Source organism: Stenella coeruleoalba (genome assembly GCF_951394435.1).
Source record: "Stenella coeruleoalba genome assembly, chromosome: 18".
Classification (NCBI taxonomy): domain Eukaryota; kingdom Metazoa; phylum Chordata; class Mammalia; order Artiodactyla; family Delphinidae; genus Stenella; species Stenella coeruleoalba.
The window spans coordinates 4732604-4759048 of NC_137164.1; the positions used below are offsets into that span (position 1 = coordinate 4732604).

Here is a 26445-nt window from a genome sequence, read left to right on the forward strand (position 1 = left end):
AATACAATTCCACAGACTGGGAGGCTTAAACAACAACCATTTATCTTCCCACAGTTGTGGAGGCTCAAAGTCCGAGCTCAAGGTGCCACCAGGACTGGTTTCTGGTGAGGCCTCTCTTCCTGGTTTATAGAAGGTGGCCTTCTCTCCGTCCTCACCTGGCCTCTCCTCTGAGCATGCATAGAGGGCTTTTTGATGTCTCTTGGTCTTTTCTTCCCTTTGCTCCTCATTTTTGTTTATTAAAATCTTTTTCCAGCTTTACTAAGCTATAATGAACATATAATCGTCCTCTTCTTCTAAGGGCAACAGTCCTATTGGATTAGTGCTCCACCCGTATGACCTCCTTTAACTTTAATTATCTCCTTAAGGCCCTGTCTCCAAATACAGACACACGGGGGTTAGGGTTTCAACACATGGATTTAGGAGGTACAACGCAGCCCAAAGCGATAAGCAGGTGGTCAAGATGATGCACCCTGTGGACGTGTGTAAGTCTCTTCTCGCCACCCACGTGCCTGCTCCACGGGCCCACGAGCAAAGGACACGCGAGGCGGGGGTGGAAGCTGTGCACAGGCCAGTAGCATACTCTCTCACCAGCGCTGGTCTGGCTCCTGACAAGGCTGAAGGTCCAATCTGCCAGCAGGTGATCAACACTGAGACCCTAAAATGGCACTGCTCCTCAAGGGGACCAGCCGGAGACCCCTTCCATCACGGAGGGGCCAGAACCAGCCTCAGAGAGACAGATCTTTGCTCCCATCACAGATTTTCCTTCCCTGCCCCCAGGACTTCTGCCAGCACCAACATTCCTGAGCTTAGAGAATGTCTTATCTATCACCATGGTGTTGCAACTCAGCATCTCCTCCCCAAAGAAGATGCATTTTCAGAGGCTGTCATTTGCCAGTGGGAGCTTGGCCATGGAATTCACTGGCTTTATCACATGCTTCATTCCCTAGAAAGAGATTGCTTAATAGAGGGGCCTGCTGAAGACAGATATGGTGGCAGCCGGAAGGCAAGACCCTGCAAGGTGGGTACCTGCCTAGCGGATGCAGTCAGTTCCCCAAACCAGCAGCCAGCATTTGGTGCCACTGCCCCCATAACCGGACTGCAGGGGTCTGGGAACCACGGTGGGGGGATAGGAGTGGCCCTTCTCACTATGACACCAAATAACCACCAAAAGAAGACCTGCTTCCTGTCTGACTTTGGGCTTGTGGCCTCGGAAGGATATTTCTGCAGGGAACACATAGTTCCATTCAATTGGAAGTTGAAACAGAGTCTGACCCTCAGCTATTTGGGGCTCCTCATGCATGACAGCTTTTAAGATCTACTCTCTTAGCAACTTTCAAATATACATACAGTGTTATTAACTATAGTCACTGTGATGTACAGTACATCCCAGGATTGACTGATTGGTTGTGGCCGCACCATGCAGCATGCAGGATCTTAGTTCCCCAAACAGGGATCGAACCCATGCCCCCTGCAGTGGAAGCGTGGAGTCTTAACCACTGGACCTCCAGGGAAGTCCCAGGATTTATCTACTTTAGACCTGGAAGTTTGCACCTTTTGACCACCTTCACCTATTTCACCCACCCCACACTCATTTTCAGGTTAAAGTGGGAACAGAATCTTAAAGACCTGTCCCCAACCTCCTGATCCAAGATGTAGCAGAATAGCATGCAGGATGGAAGGCAATTCCGACTCCCCAGAGCTTCTCAAACTTTAATACTGTTACATGTCATCTGGCGACTTTGTTAAACTGCAGAGTGATTCATCAGGTCTGGGTGGGGTTAAAGATTCTGAATGATAACAACGGTCCAGGTGACGTTGTCCTTGGGTCTCACTTTGAAGTCATACAAGGCTGTAGCTCTGTGCTTCACAACCTGTTACAGTTTAGGCTCATCCCGGGGCTTTTAAGAAATACTAATGTCTACTCCCCTCTCCTAGAGATTCTGATTCAATTCACCTGGGGCTTGGGTAGCATTTTTTTTTTTTTTTTTTTTAAGTCTGCCATATGATGCTAATAGTTCCTTAGAGGAATGTTTTTAGGACTAAGTGACACAGTTGATTATTTCCAATTCATTAATGATGCATTTTGAAACAACCTTTCATTCAATCATCCATTCATTTATTCAACCTCCAACTCTATGATTGAACGGTCCATTTTAGAGAAATTATGTCTATGACTTCATTTTTCAAATAATTTTTAGCATTTTCTAGAAACACCTACATTCTTTATGCTGGATTTTCATCGGGTTACTACATAATGACATTAAACTCTGAAGAGCATCCTTCCCACAAATTTCACACTAAGCTGCTCCTTTTGGAACTAGACAATAGCAAAGGAGAACAAAATTAAAAAGCTTAGACAACGAAGAAAAAAAAATCTATCTTCAGTTTATATTTTATTAGAGGTGACTTGCCAGTCTGATGACAGGTTAAAATTATCCAGAATAAAAAAAGAGTGAGCAGTTCTACAAAAATCTTCTTTGTTAATTTTTAAGCACTTCCCTAAGGAGTTATGCATATAACTAAAATTCTAGGTGACTTCACCCAGAGAGGTAGACTTTGCATCTATTCAATGCTTGCAGGAAAGAAGGTAGAAACACCGTTTCAGTCTTGCTATGAATGTCCTTGTGGATGGCTCCTTGTGTGCACGTGCAGAAGCGGTTGTAGGGTACATACTAGTAGAACTGCTGAGTTATAGGGAATGTGAACATCCAACTAGCAAGGTATTCTCAAATTGTGTCCAAGCGGTTGTGTATATTATCATCCCACCAGCAGTGTGTAAGAGTTTCTACTGATCTTTGAGACTGACTTGTGATTATAAGACTTAGTTTTAGCCAGTTCAGTGGGGTTTATGTGGTATGTCATTACAGTCTCTTTTTGCATTTCCTTAATTACTAACAAGGGGAGCAACTTTTTGTATGTTTACTCACCATTTGTGTTTCTGCTTCCTGTGAAATGTGTTTTCATGCGTTTGGACCGTATTCCCATTGGTTGTTTGTCTTTTTCTGTTCGTTTTATACGATTAATCTGAATACTACTTCCTTCTTCAGCTCTATGTGTCTGCAAATACATTCTCCCAGTTTGTAGATTGTTTCTGCACTTTCTTGTTGGCCTGCTGATGAACAGAAGTTCTTAATTTTAACACAGATTAACATAGTCAATCTTTCCAATTAGAGCTTCCTGTGTCTCGTTGAAGTACTTCTTTCTTACACAGAGGTGAAGAAAAGATAGTCTCCTGTTTCTAAATGCTTCAAGGTCTTACCTTTCACATTTAAGTGTTGAATCCTTCTGGAATTACATTTCGTAAGCCCACTCTTATGGGCTGATTCACATGTAGAAATGATGCCCACAAATTCCCCCCAGAAGAAATTGCCTGGTGTCTGCTCTGTGGCCTATGAAATCCTCCCCTTACACACATGAGTCTGTCACTTCCTTGCAGGCCGGGATCAGGAAAAACCTGGGGAGCCTTACAGTCATAATTACTTCAGCCCAACCTGGTAGAGTGAATTAGTTCCTTAGTTCCCAATCCTAATTGATCTGATAATGGCAGTAAACGTAAAAGGAAATTATAACGCTAAATACCGAGCAACGTCCCCCCCCCCGCCCCCCACCAAAGTGTACTTTTAAGCCTCCGTACCCTGCATTTTGATAACCATTAAAAGGACTTTCTGTAAAAAGAAGAACACTAGTTACTCCTATATAAGTAAATTAGCCAAATAACACAAAATAACCAATTAAAGATACGGAATTTAAAAGCAACAGCCAACTCTGCAGTCAAATCCATACCTCAGCGGCAGGAACTTGACCAAGGAGGGCTGCCAGAGGCCAGCACTGCTGACACGTTGCTCTGTTTCCAACATGATGGAGCACTTCAGACGGCAGTCAGGAGAAAAGTCAAGCACTCTGCACTCCGAGATAAACCAAACATTACAGGGTCATCCTAACTGGTTCAGATCTTCCTCCAAGATACGAAAATATTGAAAATCCTATAAACCTGGATTTCCAAACAGAAAGAGTTTAAAGGCTGATTTTGTTATGTTGATGTCTGAGAATATATTTGGTCTTTATAATCTCATGAGGGAGTTGTCTATAGCCACCATTAACAGACTAATGTAAACTTGGGAACCTTGATAACTCTGTGGTTTATTTGGTTACATACCTGTCCAGTTCTCTGTTTGAGGAGTGAATCCTTCAGAAGTTTGGCTTCCTTGTTCTCTTTGCAAGCACTTCCCTTTTAAGAACCTTCTGACTCTGAGTCCCCCTTTGCCTTGTTCAGTTGGATTCTTCGTTTGCATTTTGGTCCCCTTTCTCATTTGGTAGTCCAAGCTTTCAACAGGATAAGGTTTCTTTGTTCACGGCTCACCCACACATCTCTCGTTTTGACTAGGAGCGTTTTCACTGACGGTTTACACAGATCCTCCTGGATACCGTTCAGAAACAGTCTCTTGGTTTCCTCTGGAAGCAGCAATTCATGGACATGTCTTCTCGGAAACATACAAGAGGAAACCTAACCACACTTGTAATGGTACCTCTTGGGTTTGTTCCGGGTCCATCCTAAGCAAAACCTACCACTTGGAATTAATGACTTATTTTAGCAATTTCTATCCTAAGACTTCCTTATCAGGGAGAAAAAACAAAACAAAACCCGCTCAGTATTCCCAACCTTATAAACCCCTTGCCATAACAGAAGAGCTTGGGCACACGTAAGCCAACAGTTGTCTCCCATTTGCTTTTCATTTTAGGAAGAGTTTACGTGTTTTCTCGGGATGGCTGCGGCCAAACGGCAGTATTTGTAGCTCACTTGGGACGGACATTCATGGGTTCCACATTCTCACCCTGTCCTGGGATCCTAGGACAGAAGGTTAATGCCAAGGCCCTGAGGTAAACACAGTTTTGAATGCGTATAGATGGAAACCATCAGAAGCATCCCAAAAGGAAATGGCTTTCGGGTCAAAACCAGGAAAACGCTCGCCTTCTGAAATTTTAAGGTTCATGGGTCCTGGGTTGGGATCACGGCAACTTTTTATCCTCTTCTGAGGCTCCCAACCCAGAATTCAAGCTCTAAAGACACGGAGAATGTCCCTTGACAACAGGCGGACTCCACGCAGACGCCACCCCATGTCAACCCTCCTCCCTGTTTCCATCCAACGTGGCAGCCAGAGCTGAAGCGGAGCCCAGGACACAAGCAGCAGAGAGGAAGGAACGTCTCAGCACTCTCCGTCGGACTCAGCAGGACACACCACGGGTCTCAGAGAGTCCGAGCGAGCCGGCGGTGGCTGGATCCAGACGGAATTGCAGCATCGTGCGGTGCGCGCTCAGCGCAGGCACAGCGCTCTGATCTCAGCCGCCAGCCTCCGGGGCTGCGCTGATCTGGGAGCTCTGTGTCTGAGGCATATCGAGACACTGTGGACAACTGAAAAGCCCATCCTGATTCTCCCTTACCAAACGCCGAGGCAGGTGAGGCGTGAGTTATGTTTGCAGGATGTCAAACAGGGGTCTTCAAAAGAGTCCAGGTAAAAGGACGGATTGATTCTTTTCTGGATCTTCTCCCAGGTCACATAAAAGTTCACCATCCCAGGGCCTGTGTCCAGTGCTGAACTTTGGAATCTGTGAAGACCTTCACCAAGTATCCCAGTGCCACGTTTTCCTGGATTTACTTATTCCAGGCAAACTGAAAACCTTCTAGGCAGATGAAAAGCCTTTTGTCAGTCTGCACGCCCGAAGAGTGAAGGCACCTGAGGCAGAATTTGCGTCCATACCTCAAAGGTGACCCCACACAGGGGGCCGGTCAGTGTCTTCCAACTCAGAGGACTCCCAGCCAAACCTGAAGGGATCTGGGCTGGATGCCACTCTTTTATTGGAACCAGTAATATCACACCCACCTCACCCACTCTCTCCTTTGGGCAGAAATCAGTGAAAACAGCAGAGTAGAGAACCCTGAAACTTCATCCCTCAACAACAGCAATGAAGAAGCTGGGAAAAATTACCACAATGAACTTCTTCAGCACTCTAGAATCTAATTCTTAAAACTTACAACAACAAGGGGAAAGCTTAACAAAGAAAAAAGCTGAATTTTGGTAAGAGAGCTCTGTGGCATTTTAACGTGCCTTGTCACCACCCTGACTCCCCAACACAGCTACACACTTGAGGACAGAAGCCCACTTCCCTGGTGCAGGTTACTGGTACCAGAGAAACCAATACTGACCTTACTCTCAAAGAATTGTAGTTCTGCATTCTGACCTGTATGGTAGCTCCCTGAAAGATCTGTTTAAGGGCTTGCCTGGAGCTTCCCCAGGGTTAAGGCAGCTTCCTGGGTGACATTTGCCAAAAACATTTAAAGACAAATGTATTAGCTGCTGCCGTGTGCAACAAAGGATAACAATTAGGTCAAGCAATAGAAAAACCAACAATCCTGGGAAAAAAGAGGCTTGAGAAGGGCACACTTCAGGGAATCAAGGCTTTGAAAAGTTTCCATGTATTCCAGGGCTCTGGAAGGCCACATGGAGGCCTGGTCTCGACACGTGCTCAGGACAGACCTGAGAAGGCTCAAAGCTCTCAGCTCCGGCTGAGCTACAGGCTCCCTGTGAGCAGGAAGTACATGGCCTGGGTGGCCACTGAAGGAGCACCCGACACAGAGCCCATCTGAAAAGACCGAAAAGAGCCTTTAGTGCCTTGTTTTTGGTTTTTCTGGTTCCAGGCATTTAAGGAAATCTCTGCCAAACCACTATCTGACCCCTAGGGGGAAAGGGCTTCAGTGGCCACACGTTACAGAGAATATGCTTTAAAAATTAGTTCAGAAAACCACTATCTGACCACTAGTGGGAAAGGGCTTCAGTGGCCACACGTTACAAAGAATATGCTTTAAAAATTAGTTTAGAAAAGTCATTTAAAAAACAAGCAACATGTATATATAGAATGGATAAACAACAAGGTCCTAGTGTACAGCACAGACAACTGTATTCAATATCCTGTGATAAACCATCAAGGAAAGGAATATGAAAAAGAATGTGTGTGTGTATATATATATATATATATATATATATATATATATGTGTGTATAACTGAATCACTTTGCTGTACAGCAGAAATTAACATAACATTGTAAATCCACTATACTTCAACAAAAAATATTGATAAAAAGAAAAATAAAATAAAAAACAAGCAACAGCAAATCATGGGGAGGGGGGGAAAAGCAATTTCCAGAGTTGCCACATTACAATATTAAAAAAGTCAAATTTTCAACAAAAAATTACAAGGTGTGCAAAAAAAGAAGAAAGTATGGCCCATTTACAGGAAAAAGAAAAATTAATTTACAGGAAAAAGAAAAAGAAAAGGAAGCCTAGCCATTGGACTCTGGTCACTGGACACTGAGTCAGAAAAAGCTTTAAATCAGCTATCTTAAATATGTTCAAAAGGCTAAAGAAAACCATTGAAAAACAACTAAGGGAAACTAGGAGGATGATGTCTCACCAAATTGAGAATATCAATAAAGAGACAGAAATCACAAAAAAAGGAATCAATTTAAAATTCTGGAGTTGAAAAGTACAATCACTAAAATGAAAAACCAGCCTTCAGCAGTCAGAGGAAAGAATCTGTGAATATGAGATTATCCAGTTTCAGGAGGAGAAGGAAAAAAAATGGAAAAAATAAACAGAGCCTAACAGGTCTGTGGGACATGATCCAAAACACCAACTTACACTTAACAGAAGCCCCAGAGAAAAGGGCAGAAAGAATGTTTGAAGAAATAATGGCCAAGACAGCCCAAATTTGGCGAAAGACATGAATCTACACACCCAAGCTCAGTGAACTCCAAGTAATATAAACTCAAAGAGATTCACACTAAAACACGTATAATCAAACTGGCAAAAGCCTAAGACAAAGAGAGAACCTTGAAAGCAGCAAGAGAAAGACAACTCATCCTGTACAAATGATTCCCAGTAAAACGAACAACTGATTTCTCATGAGAAACGATGGAGGCCAGAGGCAGTGGATTACATTTAAAATGCAGGCAGACCTCATTTTACTGCTCTTCACTTTATTGTGCTTGGCAGATACTGCATTTTTTTTACAAATTGAAAGTTCATGGCAACCTCCTGTTGAGCAAGTCTATTGGCGCCATTCTCCAACAGCATTTGCTCATTTCATGTCTCTGTGTCACATTTTGGTAATTCTCACAATATTTCAAGCTTTTTCATTATTAATATATTTGTTATGGTTATCTGTGATCAGGGATCTTTGATGTTACTATTGCAAAAAGATTATGACTCGCTGAAGCCTCAGATCATGGTTAGCATTTTTTAGCAATAAAATTTTTTTTTAATTAAGGCATATACATTGTTTTTTTAGACATAATGCTATTGTATACTTAATTGACTACAGTATAGTATAAACATAAGTTTATACGCACTGGGAAAACAAAAAATTCCTATAACTCACTTTATTGTGATATTACCTTTATTGCAGTGGTCTGGAACTGAACCCGCAATCTCTCTGAGATATGCCTGCATGGAAAGAGAAAAACTATCAACCAAGAATTCTATATCTGGCAAAACCATTCTTCAAAAATGAAGTAGAAATTAAGACACTCCCCGAAAAACAAAAACTGAGGGAATTTGTCAGTAATAGAGCAGCCCTAAAAGAAATGCTAAAGTGAATCCTTCAGGCTGAAGTGAAAGGACAATATATGGTAACTTGAAGCCTTACAAAGAAATAAAGAAGAGCAGTAAAGGCAACTACATAGAAAAATACAAAAGCCAGCATTATTGTATTTTTGGTTTGTAACTCCTTGTTTTTTTCTACATTATTTAAAAGACAAATGGATAAACAACAACTAAATATCTATGTAAATTAGCACACAATGTAGAATGATGTAATTTGTGACAATAACAACATAAAATGGGGTACATAACAACATATATGGAATTACATAGGAGCAAACTTTTGGACACAATTGAAAGTAACTTGGTGTAAATGCAAACTAGATTGTTATAAATAACAATGTTAATTGTAATACACAGGAGAAGCACTAGGAAAATAACTAAAACAAATGAGTAAAAGAAATAAGAAGAGAATCAAAACAGTATAATAAAAAAAGTTAAACACAAAAGGAGGTGGGAATGAAGCATTGAGGAACAAAAATTATATAAGATGTATAGAAAGCAAATGGCAAAATGACCAAAGTACTTCCTTATCAATAATTACATTAAATGAAAATGTATTAAACTCTCTGATGAGAAGGTAGAGATTGCCATAATAGATTTAAAAACATGATCCAACTATAAACTGTCTACAAGAGACTCACTTTAGATCCAAAGGCATAAATGGGTTGAAAGTGAAAAGATGGGAAAAAATTCCATGTAAATAGTAAACAAAAGACAGCTGGGTAGCTATACTAATATAAGACAAAGTAGACTTTTAGAAAATAAATTGCTACAAGAGACAAAGAAACATACTCTATATTGATAAAAGGGTCGATCCATCAAGAAGCTGTAACAATTATATCTAATAAATGAGTTCCCAGTAAAAGAACTCCAAATATAAAACCTAATAAAAGACCTAATAAAATAGCTCCAAAGTATATGAAGCACATAATAAAAGAGCTCCAAAATACATGAAGCTAAAATGGACGAAATTAAATGGAGAAATAAACAGTGCTACAATAATAGCTGGAGATTTCAATTTTGAGGAACTGCCAAACTTTTCCAAAGTGGATTCACTATTTTAGATTATCATCAGCAATGTATTTCTCCACATTTTTCCATATCCTTGTCAACACTTGTTAATATCTGACTTTTTAATTATAGCCACTACAGTAGGTATAAAGCAGTATCACATTGTGGTTTTTATTTGCACTTCCTTAGTTACTATTAATATTAAGCATCTTTTTATGAGCTTATTGGCCATTTGTATATCTTCTTTTTAGAAATGTCTATTCAAACCCTTTGCCCATTTGAAATAAATTGGGTTGTTTTATTATTGAGTTGTTACAGTTTTATATTCTAGATATGAGTCCCTTATTGAATATATGAGTTGCAAATATTTCTCCCATCCTCAGGTTTTTTCACATTCTGGAAAGTGTTTTTTGAAATGCAAATTTTTAATTTTGAAAAGTCTAATTCATTATATTTTGTTTTACTTCTGTGCTTTTGGTGTTGTATCTAGGAAATCACTGCCAAAACCAGGGTCACGAAGACCTTGTTTTGTTCTAAAGTTTACAGTTTTAGCTCTTACATTTAGGTCTGTGATCCACTGTGAGTTAACTTTTGCATATGGTATGAGGTTGAGATATAAATTCATTTTTTTGCATATGTGGATGTTCAACTATCCCAGAACCATTTTTGAAGACTCCTTCTTCTCCATTGTGTTTTCTTGGTAGTTTTGCCAAAAATCAATTGACCATAAATGTAAGGGTTTATTTGGGGCTTCTTAATTCTACTCTATTCATCTATAGTTTATCCTTTTGCCAGTATCACACTGTCTCGATTACTGTAGCTTTGCTTCAAATTTTGAAATGGGGAAGTGTAGGTCCTCAGACTTTATTCTTCTTTTTCAAGATCATTGTGTCTATTCTGAGTCCTTTGCATTTCCATGAGAATTTTAGCTTGTCAATTTCTATCCTCCAATAAAAGGCCAGCAAATATTTTAATAGGGTTTGCACTGAATACGTAAACCAAATATATTTTGCCTTTTAAACAATATTAAGTCTTTCTTAATCTAAGAACATAGGATGTTTTTCCATATATTTAGGTCTTCTTTAATTACTTTCAACAATACTTTGTAATTTTAAATTTTTTAGTCTTGCACTTAAGTAGATTTATTCCAAAATATGTTAACTAGACATTGTGGTGATCATTTTGCAATATATACAAATATCAAATCATTACGTTATACACCTGAAACTAATATAATGTTATATGGCAATTAAACCTCAATTGAAAAAAATTTGTACCTTAAATTTTCCTGAAGTACTGCTCTCATTGCATCCCATAAATTTTGGTATATTTCATTTTCATTCATCTCAAAGTATTTTCTTTTTTAAAAAAACATATTTATTTATTTATTTGGCTGCACCGGGTCTTAGTTGCAGCACGTGGGATCTTTGTTGCAGCATGTGGGATCTTTTAGTTGCAGCATGCGGGATCTAGTTCCCTGACCAGGGATCGAACCCCAGCCCTCTGCACTGGGAGCGGGGAGTCTTAACCACTGGACCACCAGAGAAGTCCCTCAAAGTATTTTCTAATTTCTATTATGATTTCTTCTTTGATCCATTAGTAACTTACAGTGTATCATTTAATTTCCACACATTTGTGATTTCCAAATTTTTCCCTTATGTTTCCATTGTGGTTTGAGAACATACCTTATATGATTTCAATTATTTTGAATTTTTTGAGAGTTGTTTTATGGCCTACTATATGTTCTATCCTGGAGAATGTTCCATGTGCACTTGAGATGTCTATTCTGCTATTGCTGTTTGAATATTCTATAGATGTCAGTCAGGTCTAGCTGGCTGATATAGTCTTGCTAATTTTCTGTCTGATTGTGCTATCCATTATTGAGATGGGGTATTGAAGTCTCTACCTTTTAGTTTTGAATTTTATATTTCTACCTTCAGTGACCTTCTGTTTAATCTTAACGCTAACCTCAGTGTAATCTTTTATAAAAGTTAGATGTCACTCCTCTTCAAAATTCTCTAATGCCTTCCCACCTACCTCACTCAGAGTTCAAACCAAAGTACATACAACACCTAAAGGTCCCCCACTACCTCTCACCACATTCCATGCCATCTCCCCTCCTCTTTGGTCCAGCCCATTGCCAACACCCCACCTCCAGCATTGCTTAAGCATGTCGGACACTGACATCCACAGATACTTTGTCCACAGGATCTTTGCACTTGCTGCTCTCTTTGCTTGAAATGCTCTTCTCTCAGGCATCTGCATGGCTTCCTTCGTCACTTTCTTCAGCTCTTTGCTCCTTCTCAGTGAGGTCTTCTCTGATCACCCTATTTTAAATAGTAATGTCTCATCATTCCCCTTTCCTGCTTTTTTTTTCCTCCATAGCACTTGTCTACATCTGTCACAGTGTGTATATCATAACATAATCATGTAAATGGTATATTATTTATGATCTGTCTTTCACCACCAGAATGTAAACTTCAAGAGCACAGGGATTTTTGTCTGTTTTATTCCTCTGTATCTCCAGCGTTAGATCAGTGCCTGTCACATAATAGGTGCTCAGTGAATGCATGCTCCATGAACGAATGAATGCCCTGAGTACTACTGAGGAAACCAGTCAGCTGGGCAGCAGACTAAGTTGGATTCATTATCAATCTCAAGTGGACCCTAAACCCCAATTCATTCTGTTACTATAAGACTCTGCAACTGTGAACGAGTTTTCTTAAAACTCCATTAATACTATTAAAATCCAATGGGGCCATCATGTTGCTTCCATCCATTTCCATCTTTTCCATCTCTATTTCCAAATATTTTTTGAGCATTTACTACTTGCTAAGCACTGGATACGAAGTAGTATGCCTATAGTGACTAAGTCCTTACCTTTATGACACTTACATTTAAATTTTCTGAAATCCATTGTGCCAAAGAAATCAGACCACTAACCCCAGAAATCCCTTATCCAGTTTATCCTCCAGTTTCAAATATCTTCTCCTAGATCAACTAAAATTAAATAGAATTCTAGCAAATGATTTAAATTGAACCTTACCAATTTCATGCATGTAAATCAGCTTTCAAATTCTACAGAAACCAACTTTTAAGTATCACAGATTCGTGTAAACTAGTTTGAAGAAAATAATTGGCAATGGAATTGTATTTACAAAATGTGAAAGCTTTGTGAAAATTAGCAGCATTAAAACAATGTCTGACGAAGATTATTCACGTAACACTTTTTGCTTCAGCTACAAGTCCCGGTGCTAAAACTTTTCAAAAGCATCTTGTATCAGTTACTTTGCAGAAGCATATTGATGTCATTGTGGTTCATTATAATGGTTAAAGTTATTATCGTTTTTCCAAAAAAAGTCTATTTCAAAAATTCCTGGCATCTATGAAACTGTAGCCAGAGTAATTTTTCTAATGGCTAAAAAGGTTTTAGTCTTTTGTCAGCAAGTACTGTAGTCAAAATATTTCAACCACAGATTCTTCTTCATTCCATCAGAGTACAGCCAAGTACCTGAATGACAGCAGAAGGTAGAGACAGGACACTGTGCTAGTCAGCAGAAAATTCTGAATCTAATCAGAGGACAGAGGCCTAATTGCTCACCTATTCCATTTGACAGCCAGAAAGACTATTTTGAGAAAACGTCTGTGGATTTCTTTTTAAAGTGTCTCCAAGAGAAATTTTAACAAGCATAATCAAGTGTGAGTTCCATACCTATCTGATTTTCCCACAAATCTGACCTAACAAGCAGTTTCACTGGAAATATAAGGACGTGAGAGAATAACAGTGAAGCAAAATTAGTCTAATTACAGGATAAATTAAAAATCCAAGAACTTGAACTTCCATGGTGGCGCAGTGGTTAAGAATTCACCTGCCAATGCAGGGGACATGGGTTTGATCTCTGGTCCGGGGAGATCCCACATGCCGCGGAGCAACTAAGCCCATGAACCACAACTACTGAGGCTGCGCTCTAGAGCCCACGAGCCACAACCACTGAGCCCACGCACCACAACTACTGAAGCCTGCGCACCTAAAGCCCATGTTCCGCAACAAGAGAAGCCACTGCAATGAGAAGCCCACGCACCGCAACGAAAAGTAGCCCCCGCTCGCCACAACTACAGAAGGCCCACATGGAGCAACAAAGACCCAACGCAGCCAAAAATAAATAAATAAATAAATTTTTTTTTTTTTAAATCCAAGAACTTCAGTTCAAGACAATTCAGCAGTTGCCATTGCAATTTTGATAGGAATTGCATTGAATCTATAGATTGCTTTGAATAGTATGGACATTTTATCAGTATTTATTTCATTCCAATCCATGAGCACAGAATATCTTTCCACTTATTCGTGTCTTCAATTTCTTTCCTTAATGTCTTATAGTTTTCAGTATACAGGTTTTCACTTCCTTGTTTAAATTTATTCCTAAGTATTTTATTCTTTTTGATGCAATTATAAATGGGATTGTTTCCTTAATTTCTCTTTCTGATAGTTGTTAGTGTATAGAAATGTAACAGATTTTTATATACTGATTTTGTACCCTGCAACTTTACTGAATTCATTTATTAGTTCTAACAGTTTTTCTGATGGATCTTTAGGGTTTTTTTGTCCACACACACAGACACACATATATATAAATATACATATGTAGTGCAATATTACTCAGCCATAGAAAAGAAAGAGATCTTACCATTTGTGACAACATGGGTGGACCTTCAGGGCATTAAGCTAAGTGAAACAAGTCAGACAGAGAAAGACAAATACTGTCTGATCTCTCTTATACATGGATCTAAAAAAAAAAAAAAAAAAAGACCAAGGTCTTAGATATAGAGAACAGACTGGTGGTTGCCAGAAGCGGGGGGAGGGGTGAAGGGTGGGAGAAATGGGTGAAGGGAGTCAAAGTGTAAAATTTTTTAAATAAATAAATAATAAGTAAAACAAATTTAAGGATAACTTAATCCACTGTGCTGATTCATTTACACTTAGCTCATGAAAATGTATTTTGTTGTAAAATAGATAGCTAGTGGGAAGCAGCTGCATAGCACAGGGAGATCAGCTTGGTGCTTTGTGTCTACCTAGAAGGATGGGATAGGGAGGGTGGGAGGGAGACGCAAGAGGGAGGGGATATGGGGATATATGTATATGTATAGCTGATTCACTTTGTTATAAAGCAGAAAGTAACACACCATTGTAAAGCAATTATACTCTAATAAAGATGTTAAAAAAAATAAAATGTATTTTGTAAGACTGTCTATTATCCAAGAAATCTTTTGAGCCTTTTTAAGACAAGTCTTTTGTCTTTGAACCAGTGAGTTCTAATTTTCCATATGAATGATGCTTGGACCTTGAAAGATAGACGATCAGTTGATTTTCAACTTAGATTCTTGAAATTTTAAGTGAAATGAAAACTTGATATTCTGTTTATTGATGGGGCACTGAATAAGGTCATTAAAAAAAAAAAAATTCTCAACTCAGGTCCAGATAGCCATATTATCAATCAAACAGGGTTAACAAAAGACGTGAAATTTGTCTGCCACACATTTCCAAGTTGTGCCTTACTGTCTAAACATAACTAGGTCTCCATAAATCACTGCAATGTCTTTCCCAACTCTCACTTCAATACTTTTTCTGTCTGAATACTCCTGATATTTGATTAGGTTCTTCCTCATGTTGCTCTGGCCTTAAAGTCTAGGGCAGTTGAAGATATTTTAGAAGCTGGAGCAAGAAACAGGATTTGAGAACAGAAAAATCTGGATGCAGATAATGAGGATCTGAGTTATGGGGTTGATATTCAGTTTGAATGTCTAATCACATGGTCACAAGCTTGTTTATGCCTGTTTTCATGTAGAGAATCAAGTTCTGGAAGGGTACAATCTTTGTCTTACTTGATTTAAAAAAAAGTTTCTCTTCACTTTTTTCTGCTTCTCAAGATCTCAAATGAAAATTTTCATTGAAAAAAGATTATTTTGTGTAATTATTCTTCACCATATGTTTTTCAATTATTCGTAGTATTTCTGCCTCATTACTTTGGCTATCATTACAGTGACATTTTCCTGGAGACAAAATTCTCATTATATACTTTCTGGTTTTTTTTTTTCTACGACAATTTAATTTCTGAACTCACCCAAACTTCAGCTTAGGATTTTTTTTGCTTAGGATTGAGTCTACATGCCAAGGGTCTAACGTATTTTTTTTCTTTTTTTAACATCTTTATTGGAGTATAATTGCTTTACAATGGTGTGTTACTTCCTGCTTTATAACAAAGTGAATCAGCTATACATATACATATATCCCCATATCCCCTCCCTCTTGCGTCTCCCTACCACCCTCTCTATCCCACCCCTCTAGGTAGACACAAAGCACGGAGCTGATCTCCCTGTGCTATGTCGCTGCTTCCCATTAGCTATCTATTTTACATTTGGTAGTGTATATATGTCCATGCCACTCTCTCACTTCGTCCCAGCTTACCCTTCCCCCTCCCCGTGTCCTCAGATACATTCTCTACGTCTGCGTCTTTATTCCGGTCCTGCCCCTAGGGTCTTCATAACCATTTTTTTTTTAGATTCCGTATATATGTGTTAACATACGGTATTTGTTTTTCTCTTTCTGATTTACTTCACTCTGTATTACAGACTCTAGGTCCATGCACCTCACTACAAATAACTCAATTTCGTTTCTTTTTATGGCTGAGTAATATTGCATTGTATATCTGTGCCACATCTTCTCATCCATTCATCTGTCGATGGACACTTAGGTTGCTTCCATGTCCTGCCTATTGTAAATAGAGCTGCAGTGAACACTGTGGTACATGACTCTTTTTGAATTATGGTTTTATCAGGGTACAGGCCCAGGAGTGGGATTGCTGGGTCGTATGGTAGTTCTATTTTTAGCTTTTTAAGGAACCTCCATACTGTTCTCCATAGTGGCCGTATCAATTTACCTTCCCACCAACAATGCAAGAGGGTTCCCTTTTCTCCACACCCTCTCCAGCATTTATTGTTTGTAGATTTTTTGATGATGGCCATTCTGACTGGTGTGAGGTGATACCTCATTGTAGTTTTGATTTGCATTTCTCTGATGATTAGCAATGTTGAGCATTCTTTCATGTGTTTGTTGGCAATCTGTATATCTTCTGTGGAGAAATGTCTCTAGGTCTTCTGCCCATTTTTGGATTGGGTTGTTTGTTTTTTTGATATTGAGCTGCATAAGCTGCTTGTAAATTTTGGAGATTAATCCTTTGCCAGTTGCTTCATTTGCAAATATTTTCTCCCATTCTGAGGGTTGTCTTTTTGTCTTGTTTTCATTATATATTTTCTACACTAGAAAATCCTAACTGGTTCTTATTTGAAATTGTCCTTCTGCCAATACACCAAGACAAAGGGCAAATCCGATGGAGTTGACTGATACTCAGAGTTTCCAACTAGAGCCTCACACATAAGAGGACAGATCCATGTTTCCTCCTAGCTTAGAAAATTTGCCCCGATGGAGTTAACATGCCAATGTCTCCTGAAAACCAAAATAAAACAAAACGTATACTTTGTTAATCTGCTTCTACAGAGAAAAATACAAAAGTGGAAATAGAGATGTGAACTTACTTTAATGACCGAAAGTTATGGGTTTCTCTTAGTAGTTTACTCAAGCCTGGTGCAAAATCACAAATTGGCTTCATTTTAATGTCACATTCCTGTTCATTTGTTGACCTTATTTTCTAAGGCTATTGGATGGCTTTCGTTTCTCTGAGTTTTTAAAGTTGTTATCCATCTGTACGCCTTTACATATGCAAAAATACTTTCTGCCTAAAATACCCTTACTACTTGTTCTCTGGTCAAAGTGTGACTCCTTCATCAAGTTCAACATCCTCTGTGAAGCTTCGTTGCTCATCCAGGGATTCTTCTCTCCCATGCCCTCCTCTAATCTAGGCGCAGTGGGTCATCCACAGAACACCCACACTGCTCAACTCCATGTCGCCTGCTTTTCCACTTACAGTAGTCTAGCATCTTCCTCTTCCACCAAACTCTCTGTGGAGTCCTTGAGGGCCAGGATCATGTTTTATTCATTTTTATAGTCTCATTATGCACTTCAGTACCTTATTTAATCTAGATGCTTATAAATACTGAATGAATTTTGAGTTTTCCTACTTTCTACATTTAATGTACTTCACATTTCTTTAAGTTTCAATCCTTTTCTTATTCTTTTTTACATTAATGATCTCAAACCGGAGGTAAATTGACCTTTAGACACTTAGGAAACCACTTTGGTTTTCAGATCTGTATGATAGAACTAATGACACAAACCTACTTTAAAAGCCTGTAATAAAAATAAATGCTTTACTCTCTTCAGAGGAAAATGGTAAATAAATAAAAATAGAGGTTCACTTTGGAAAACCATTTGGCAATTTTCTATGAAGTTAGAGATACCTTATGATCAAGCAATGCTCTAGGTATCACCCAGAAGAACAGAAAACATATTCACAAAAATATTTATGGCAGCTTTTTTCATAGTAGCATAACACTGAGAGGAAAAAACCAAATTTCCATCAAGACGAGAATGTATAAATAAATTGTGGTAAATTCATATAGTAGAATACTACTTATCAATAAAAAATAAAATAAACTACTGGTACAAGCAACAACATGATTGAATCTTAAAAACACTAAGCTGAAAAAAAAAGAGCCAGACAAAAAGTGCACATACTGTACAGTACCATTTATATGAAATTTAAGAATAGGCGAAACTAATCTATGGTTATAGAAATCAGAATGTTGGATTGTTCTAGTTGGGGAGGGGATCAGCTGGGACAAAGCACAGGGAATTGTTAATGGGAATGGCAATATTCTGGATCTTGATTGGGGATATTGGTTCCAAGGCTATATATTTACATTAGTCAAAAATCATCCAAATGGGATTTCCCTGGTGGCACAGTGGTTAAGAATCCTCCTGCCAATGCAGGGGACACAGGTTCGAGCCTGGTCCAGGAAGATCCCACATGCCACGGAGCAACTAAGCCTGTGCGCCATGACTACTGAGCCTGCACTCTAGAGCCCATGAGCCACAACTGAGCCCGCGTGCTGCAACTACTGAAGCCCGCATGCCTACAGCCTGTGCTCTGCAACAAGAGAAGCTGCCGCAATGAAAAGCCCGAGCACCACGACGAAGAGTAGTCCCCACTCACCGCAACTACAGAAAACCCGGGTGCAGCAATGAAGGCTCAACACAGCCAAAAACAAATTAATTAATTTTAAAAAGTGTACAATATTGTGTCACTAATTGAAACTGTAGCATACTAATGTTAAGATGTTCACAAAAGGGTAAACTGGGTGCCAAGTATACGGGAATTCTCTGTACCATTTTTCTAAAAAATTTTTTTGCTAAATCTAAAACTACCCTTTAAAAACTATTAATATTTATTAATATTGATTAAAAATAAATTATTTAGAAAATATTAAAAAGTATAGTGATGAATAAACCATCACCTCCCATGTATTCAATAACCAGCTTAAAATTAGTCAAAATAGTTAAAGCCTCCTGTATACCCCTTTCTTTACAGTCCCCTTCCTACCAGACAAGACCACTTTTCTAAATTTGATTTTCATCCCCTTGTATTTCTTGACTACTTTCACTACATATGCATATATGCCTAAGCAATATATAGTATTGTTTTGCATCTTTCAAAATTGTACGTGTATAAATTGTCCTATTATGTATGTTCCACATGTCCCTCTTTTTGCTTCATCACATTTGCGGGCTCAGTCTTGACTTACTGGCATATAATATTCCACTGTATGAATACCCCATAATGGGTTTATGCTCTTATTGGTGGACGTTTCCAACTTTTTGCTTCTATTCCTAGTGCTGTTGTGGATATCCTTGTCTACATAGCAAAGTTCCCATAAGATAAGCAGTTAGGAGCGGAATGCTGGAATTTGGTATTTGCATATTTTCGGTTTCACTAGATTTTGCCAAATTGCTTCGCAAAGTGGTTGTAACAGGGGTACGTACCTACCAGCAGATGCGTAGTGTTTCGACGCATTGAGGGGAAAAACGTTTGAAAGACATATAAACCGTACAACATGCTTTCTTCACCATAATTTTGCTTTTGTGTCCACGTAACCATTCCCACAAACTGCAGTTCGGAGCGCAGAAAAGAACTCAGACAACGTTAAGACCAGACGGCCCCGACGCCCAAGGACGCAAGCACACGCCCATTTCGCGCGTGGTGTCTGGCGCAATGGCTGACGTCATCACGTTCGTCATCACGCTCGCGACGTCTGCGCCTGTTTGACGCCCTTGAAGGCCCCTTTCCGGGCTGTCTGGCAAGCTCCAAGTGTCAGCTTGTGTCGGTCGGTTACCTCTTTTTCGCAAGAAAGGAAAATATCCTCACAGGTTCTTCTGGTTCTCAGAGACGACACCCTTACCCCGGAAAGAGTGGCTGTCGGCCGGCGTTTTCTCAGGCAGCGCCGCGGGCAGCCCGTAGGCCCTTGTAAGGCGCGCGCGCGGCGCCGCCTCCTTCTTTTCGGCCGGAACCGCCATCTTCCAGGTACAGTACGCGCGTGGCTCCCGGAGCCTCTTGTCCCTCCCCCTATTCTTCAGGCGTGAGTTCCAACCCTGTGGCCGCTGAGGCCGTGCATTGGAGCCCTAGGGAGATCATTTAGCCAGCCTGGGGCCCGCTGGCCTGGGCGGTGGAGCTGTGTCCGTCCAGACTCGGCGCGGCGGGCGCGGGGCCGGGGACCAGGCTGCGATGCCGTGGGTTTGCGGGGGGACAGGCTCTGGAAAAACGAGGCCGAGGCACCGGGGTGAGGCGATTCTGGTCCATCGGGAAAGGAATTCGTCCTTCCAGCGCCCCCACGGCTTCAGCCCGCCTCTCCTGGGCTTTCTCGGTTCGGCTCTGGCGCCGCGTGGCCGCTTGCTTTTCCAACGCCTTCAGTGTGGCATCGTAACCCCTGTTGTAAGACCTAAACTGTAATGCCCTGGGGTAGGGGCTTCGGGGCAGTAGGAGCGGGTTGAGAACCAGGCGCCGGTTTTAATCTCCCGAGACCTGGGTGTGTGTGTGAGAAAGTCGGGGATCGTGGTCGGAGAACTGCAGAGGTGCCCCCGAGTCGCCCTGGATGAAGAAGCCCAGCCCATTCGTCGTTGACGTGGGAGATTTCCGGTTCTCTTAATTCTGGCCCGGGACCGCAATTGGAGAAAGGGAAAATACTTTGTTTGCCACGGGTATTGTTTTGTTCATGCCAGGGCAGCAAGTGTTAAGCGAAGGGATTCCTGAATAGCTGTGTCTGATTTAGGCGTTTAGGGGGAAAGTTAACTGAATAACCCCTTAGTCTTAGTTTTGCATCTGTGTCTAGTTTGTAGCAGCCAGCTGCCAGAGTTGAGGAAACAGCGGGTTGCGCCCCTGTAATGGGTCCCATTTTTGGTAGTATTTATAGACTTTAAATTGTCATTGCTTGGGACGTTAAGTATCGTTTTTAAAAACTCACTCGATTATATGTGTGTTGAGTCCTGATGGATTTCGAACTTGGAAAAATGGGTCTAGTGGAAGGAGCGTGGGCTCTGGAGTCAGAAAGGACTTCCAGGGCTTCCCTGGTGGTGCAGTGGTTAAGAATCCGCTTGCCAGTGCAGGCGACACGGGTTGGAGCTCTGGTCCGGGAAGATCCCACATGCCGCAGAGCAAGCAAACCCGTGCACCACAACTACTGAGCCTGCGCTCTAGAACCCACGAACCCCAACTATTGAAGCCCGCGCACCTAGAGCCCGTGCTCCGCAGTGAGAAAAGCCCCCACTCGCTGTAATTAGAGAGAGCCGGTGCACGACAACGAAGACCCAACGTGGCCAAAAATTTAAAAACTAAATTTAGTTTTTAAAAAAACGAAAGGACTTATTACTGATTCTGTCACTTTGTGTCTCCATGAAGTGAGTTGACCTGCAGAGCATGTCTCCTTGTTTATGAACTTAAGGGGAGTTTATATGAACTTAATGCAAATGTAGCCATGAGAATTAAAACAGTACTTGTACTTGATAGATTCTTCTCACCATTTAAAGTGAAGTGTGCATTCGTTGTAACAGTGATTTGGCTTTGGTGGGTTAGCTGGAACATTCTTCGGTCTCCTTGCCACACAGGTTATATGAAAAAGGTACTTAGGAGTCACTTTTCTTTACGGTTAAGATGTAATAAATTGAGAGGTTGACTTACATTAGAACGTTGTCGACAACCTAAGCTGGTCTTTGGTGTATTTTGCCTTGTGGTAGGAGTAGTCGGCAATGGTAGTTCTGCCCTTGGATGATCTGAGGCAATTAAAACCATTATTTTGACCTTTTGGGAAACAAAGTGAAAGGTTCAACTCAGTAGCCTATACGTGAGTTCTTAGGCAGTGATAAAGTACTGTTTACTAGTAAGCGCTTTGCATGTGCTGGGAATTGCTCAATGTTTTGTAGACATTACCTTAGTTGATTATAAAAGTATTAATACTGTTTTACATATGAGGATCAGGGTTTTAAATGTTGGTCTCCCAGCAGGTAGGTGGCAAAACCAGGTCAGTGATTATAAAGCCTTCTACCTCACATTTTCTGGTAAACAACTGAGTAATTAGATATATGAAGTAAGTTAGAGATTTTTGACAGTTAATAGGCGCGGTATTAAATCCGTAGGTTGATAAGAAAAGGGGTTTAATCCATTATGTATAAATGCAAGACTGAGTTTTGTCGTGCTTTGCAACAATAAACTGCCTTCTAGTTGCTAATTCCAGTGTTCTTGGCAGTCTAAGCTGGGTTCTACAGATGTAGTGTGGCAGAAGTCCTGTTGTGTTGTTACATTCTAATAGGGAAAATACTGGTTTGGGTTCTAAAATCCAGTTCTGCTTCTTAGGAGTTTTAGGCAGTTTTGGCAGAAATCTTGGTAAAATTACTGTTTCTTACCATTATAAGAGCTATTGATTTGTGAACCAGCTTTTTAGATAGTTGCCTAATTCTCGTGTTGCTACTGAACTGAGTGCATTTGTAATTACACATTTTTTGGTTAAAGGGGCAAATGTCAATTTTGCAGTTGTATTTGACTCTTTGATACTTTCTGGTTTCAGTAATTCGCCAAAATGACCAACACAAAGGGAAAGAGGAGGGGCACCCGCTACATGTTCTCTAGGCCTTTTAGAAAACATGGTGAGTAGATCCACCCTCCTTGGGAGCAAGCGTGGCATACATTTGTGTTTTATTACCTATGTGTTGTCGTTCATATAATGTGTTCTTAATAAATGGCATTAATTAATCAGCATGTAGCTAACTTATTTGTAATAAATAAAAAGCATGAATTTTATATAGTGGTTCTTAAATTGTCGACTAGCAAGATTTTAAAGTACACGTAACTGCCAAAAAGTAGTGTGTGTTGAAAGCTAGTAAGCTTATATATTTCTCTTACTCTTGACTTTTTAATCTTTATTGACTGTATTGGGGTTTTTTGGGTTTTTTGCAGGAGTTGTTCCTTTGGCCACATACATGCGAATCTACAAGAAAGGTGATATTGTAGATATCAAGGTAAATTATAAAATTGGGGAAATAACTACAGAGTAACATTAGAAGTTAGAAAAGTTGTGTTTAATATTAAAATCTGAATAGGGTGTATTGCATCTTTTTTTCTTCCTAATCGGGGGAAAATCCATTTCCTGAAAAAGCTCGTGAGAGTATAGAGTAGCTATTTTATGTTACATTTTTATTTTTGTAATAAATTTATTTTTTTGGGCTGCATTGGGTCTTTGTTGTCAAGTCTTCATTGCAGTGCGTGGGCTTCTTATTGCAGTGGCTTCTCTTGTTGCAGAGCTTGGGCTCTAGAGCGCAGGCTCAGTAGTTGTGGTGCACGGGCTTAGTTGCTCTGGCATGTGGGATCTTCCCGGACCAGGGCTCGAACCCGTGTCCCCTGCATTGGCAGGCGGATTCATAACCACTGTGCCACCAGGGAAGTCCCTAGAATGGCTATTTTAATTTTACTTTAATAAACAAGAGCTTTAAAAGTGCTATTCTCGAGTCTAAGAATTTTCTCATTACTTGTTTTTAACAGCTAGTGGAAAAATTAAGGGGGGGAAGTCCTGTGGATTTGTATTTAAACGTGTCCTGGCACTCTAGAGCTTAATGATGATTGTCTTTTTGATTGCTAAAAGCAACGTGAAAATGACATTTCACCGGCTCTGAAAGCTCTTGAGTTGCCATCTAAAGAAGAAAAAATCTTGGAATATCTTAGTTACTTTGGATTTAAATGGAGGGGGAAATTGCTGGCATAACGTTTATCTCCTTTCTTAACAGGGAATGGGCACTGTTCAAAAAGGAATGCCCCACAAGTGTTACCATGGCAAAACTGGGAGAGTCTACAATGTTACCCAGCATGCTGTTGGCATCATTGTAAACAAACAAGTTAAGTAAGTAATGTCATAGTTCTTTGTGCCTACTTAGTATTCCCTCACACCCCCCTTTCACTTTGCCAGTTGGACTTATGTCTTTATTGGTCATTCAAGTGGGGCAAAGGAAATACCCTTTTAAAACTCAAGCAAACTGGGTGTTTGTCTTGTAACCTGTCAGAGGAAACAAATTGTAATAAACTTACTGGAAAGTCTTGTGAGGTTTGTTAGCTAAGCCGTTCTGGTTTTCACAGTGTAAAAAGTTTAATAAGTTGTAAATTTTATTAGTGGTCTGGTTTTGCTTAAATTATTTGGTATTTTAGAGTCTGTCACCTCATCAGAAGAGAGCTTAAAAGTGGGGATGTTTGGGCTTCCCTGGTGGCGCAGTGGTTGGGAGTCCACCTGCCGATGCAGGGGGCGTGGGTTCATGCCCCGGTCCGGGAGGATCCCACGTGCCGCAGAGCGGCTGGGCCCGTGAGACATGGCCGCTGGGCTTGCGCGTCCGGAGCCTGTGCTCCGCAGTGGGAGAGGCCGCAGTGGTGAGAGGCCCGCGTACCGCAAAAAACAAAAAAGTGGGGATGTTTGCCTCAAGGCCCTATTCAGTAAGATTTAATAAATGATTATAAATTTGCCATTACCTTGTTGATTTATCCTATCTGTAGGTAAAAAAAAATTCATGGTTTAATTAATAAATGAAACTGTCGAAAGAATTCTCTGAATTTTGGCTGTGTTTTTGATGCACTTGAGTTTCTTCTCTCTCCAGGGGCAAGATTCTTGCCAAGAGAATTAATGTGCGTATTGAGCATATTAAGCACTCTAAGAGCCGGGATAGCTTCCTGAAACGGGTGAAGGAAAATGATCAGAAAAAGAAGGAAGCCAAAGAGAAAGGTACTTGGGTTCAACTGAAGCGCCAGGTGAGTGCTTGGCAGGGTGTCTTGGTATTACATACATTATTAGTTCCGGGGGCACTTTGAAATTGAGTGACAGTACTTTTCATAATTATTCCCTCGCCTTTTTTTAATAGCCTGCTCCACCCAGAGAAGCACACTTCGTGAGAACCAATGGAAAGGAGCCTGAACTGTTGGAGCCCATTCCCTATGAATTCATGGCATGATGGGTGTAAAGAAAATAAAAGACCTGGACTGTGTAAATGTTTCTCTTAATTGAGTAGAAGTGTGTGACCCCCTTCCCCAAACAAATATTTAATTGTGTCCGAATTCAGTGGGTGACATCTTTTTACTTTTCAAATTTAGTGGGGTTTATTCCTGAAAGATGTGAGGTAGTTGTGCAGTGTATTCCATTGATTAATAAACTGCTAGATATTACTTATAAATATTTGTACTAGTTTGAAAATAGTTTCAATTCCTATGAACAAAGGATTTAAAATGAATGAAAGTTACCTGTTATAATTAAGCTCAGGAAAAGTTGATGCTCAAAATTGCATCATAAATTAAGTAGCTGTGTTTTGAGGATCAAGAACTTACCTTTGAAGCCTACTATTTAAATATACAGGGTTTAAAGCCCCTTCCTCGTCCTTTGTGAGTTACATGTTAGTTCTGAGTTGTTCAGACCTTTCGTGCAGCAGGGCTCAGAAAAGTATTAAAAACTGGAATAGCTTTTTTATTTAAACCGGGTAAGTATTTATATAGCATCTAATATGTTAAGTGGCATTCTAAGCACTTTACGTAATGTACTCGTAAAAAACTTGGAATAAGTTTTGTTTTGCTCATTTTATGTGAAAGGAAGCTGAGGCACAAGTAACTTGCCTGAGGTTACAGGTGCATAGTGTTGGGCAAAGATTCAAACCCAGGCAATCTGGCTGCATAATCAGATTTTAGTCATCAGTTCTATATTGCTTCATATTAATAGGAATATTTTAAAGCTACTCTGTCTAGTTGGAACACCATTTTAGGTTTTGTTACTTCCTGGATATTTTTAATAGGATGTGGTAAACATCCAGTAGGGAATTGATCACATCTCATCGCCCTGCCTTCAGTATTCTGTGATAATACCTGTAGCAAGCTTATTTAAAATGAAAACCTTGGGCTTCCCTGGTGGCGCAGTGGTTACGAATCTGCCTGCCAATGCAGGGGACACGGGTTCGAGCCCTGGTCCGGGAAGATTCCCACATGCCACGGAGCAACTAAGCCTGTGCGCCACAACTACTGAGCCTGCGTGCCGCAACTACTGAAGCCCACACACTTAGAGCCTGTGCTCCGCAACAAGAGAAGCCACTGCAGTGAGAAGCCGGCACACTGCAATGAAGAGTAGCCCCCGCTCACCGCAACTAGAGAAAGCCCGTGCGCAGCAAGAAAGACCGAACACAGCCATAAATTAATTAAGAAAAATGAAAACCTTGACTACTCACTTGGTATTCTGTCCCCACTATTAGACTTGAGGACAAGAA

General features: G+C 40.3%; 1 protein-coding gene and 1 long non-coding RNA gene across 6 annotated transcripts; one reads left to right on the forward strand and one right to left on the reverse strand.

The window, feature by feature from the left end:
• Window positions 1–1786: 1786 nt before the first annotated feature.
• Window positions 1787–19939, reverse strand: LOC307176431. Of its 5 annotated transcripts, none has more exons than XR_013824754.1 (4): window positions 19667–19939; window positions 14354–14452; window positions 3784–8498; window positions 1787–3112 (listed from the first exon to the last, which is right to left on the reverse strand). It is a non-coding gene; the product is annotated as an uncharacterized lncRNA (long non-coding RNA). The 5 variants fall into 5 exon arrangements; XR_013824755.1 differs by lacking the exon at window positions 14354–14452 and having other exon boundaries at window positions 3784–3991; window positions 4157–8498; window positions 19663–19939; XR_013824757.1 differs by having other exon boundaries at window positions 19663–19939.
• Window positions 19940–22730: 2791 nt separating this feature from the next.
• Window positions 22731–25371, forward strand: RPL21 (ribosomal protein L21). Its single transcript, XM_079902519.1, has 5 exons — window positions 22731–22812; window positions 23123–23184; window positions 23947–24059; window positions 24802–24952; window positions 25063–25371. Exons 1-5 carry the CDS (start codon window positions 22746–22748, stop codon window positions 25150–25152), a joined length of 483 nt encoding a protein of 160 aa, XP_079758645.1. The 5' UTR covers window positions 22731–22745; the 3' UTR covers window positions 25153–25371.
• Window positions 25372–26445: the final 1074 nt, after the last annotated feature.

What these genes read in the sequence shown, in the direction of transcription:
- RPL21 (XM_079902519.1), top strand. Translation starts at nt 22,746, where the DNA reads ATGACCAACACAAAGGGAAAGAGGAGGGGCACCCGCTACATGTTCTCT. An exon ending in ATTGTAAACAAACAAGTTAA is followed by an intron (nt 24,060 to 24,801) that starts GTAAGTAATGTC and finishes TTCTCTCTCCAG; the next exon opens with GGGCAAGATTCTTGCCAAGA. An exon ending in GGGTTCAACTGAAGCGCCAG is followed by an intron (nt 24,953 to 25,062) that starts GTGAGTGCTTGG and finishes TTTTTTTAATAG; the next exon opens with CCTGCTCCACCCAGAGAAGC.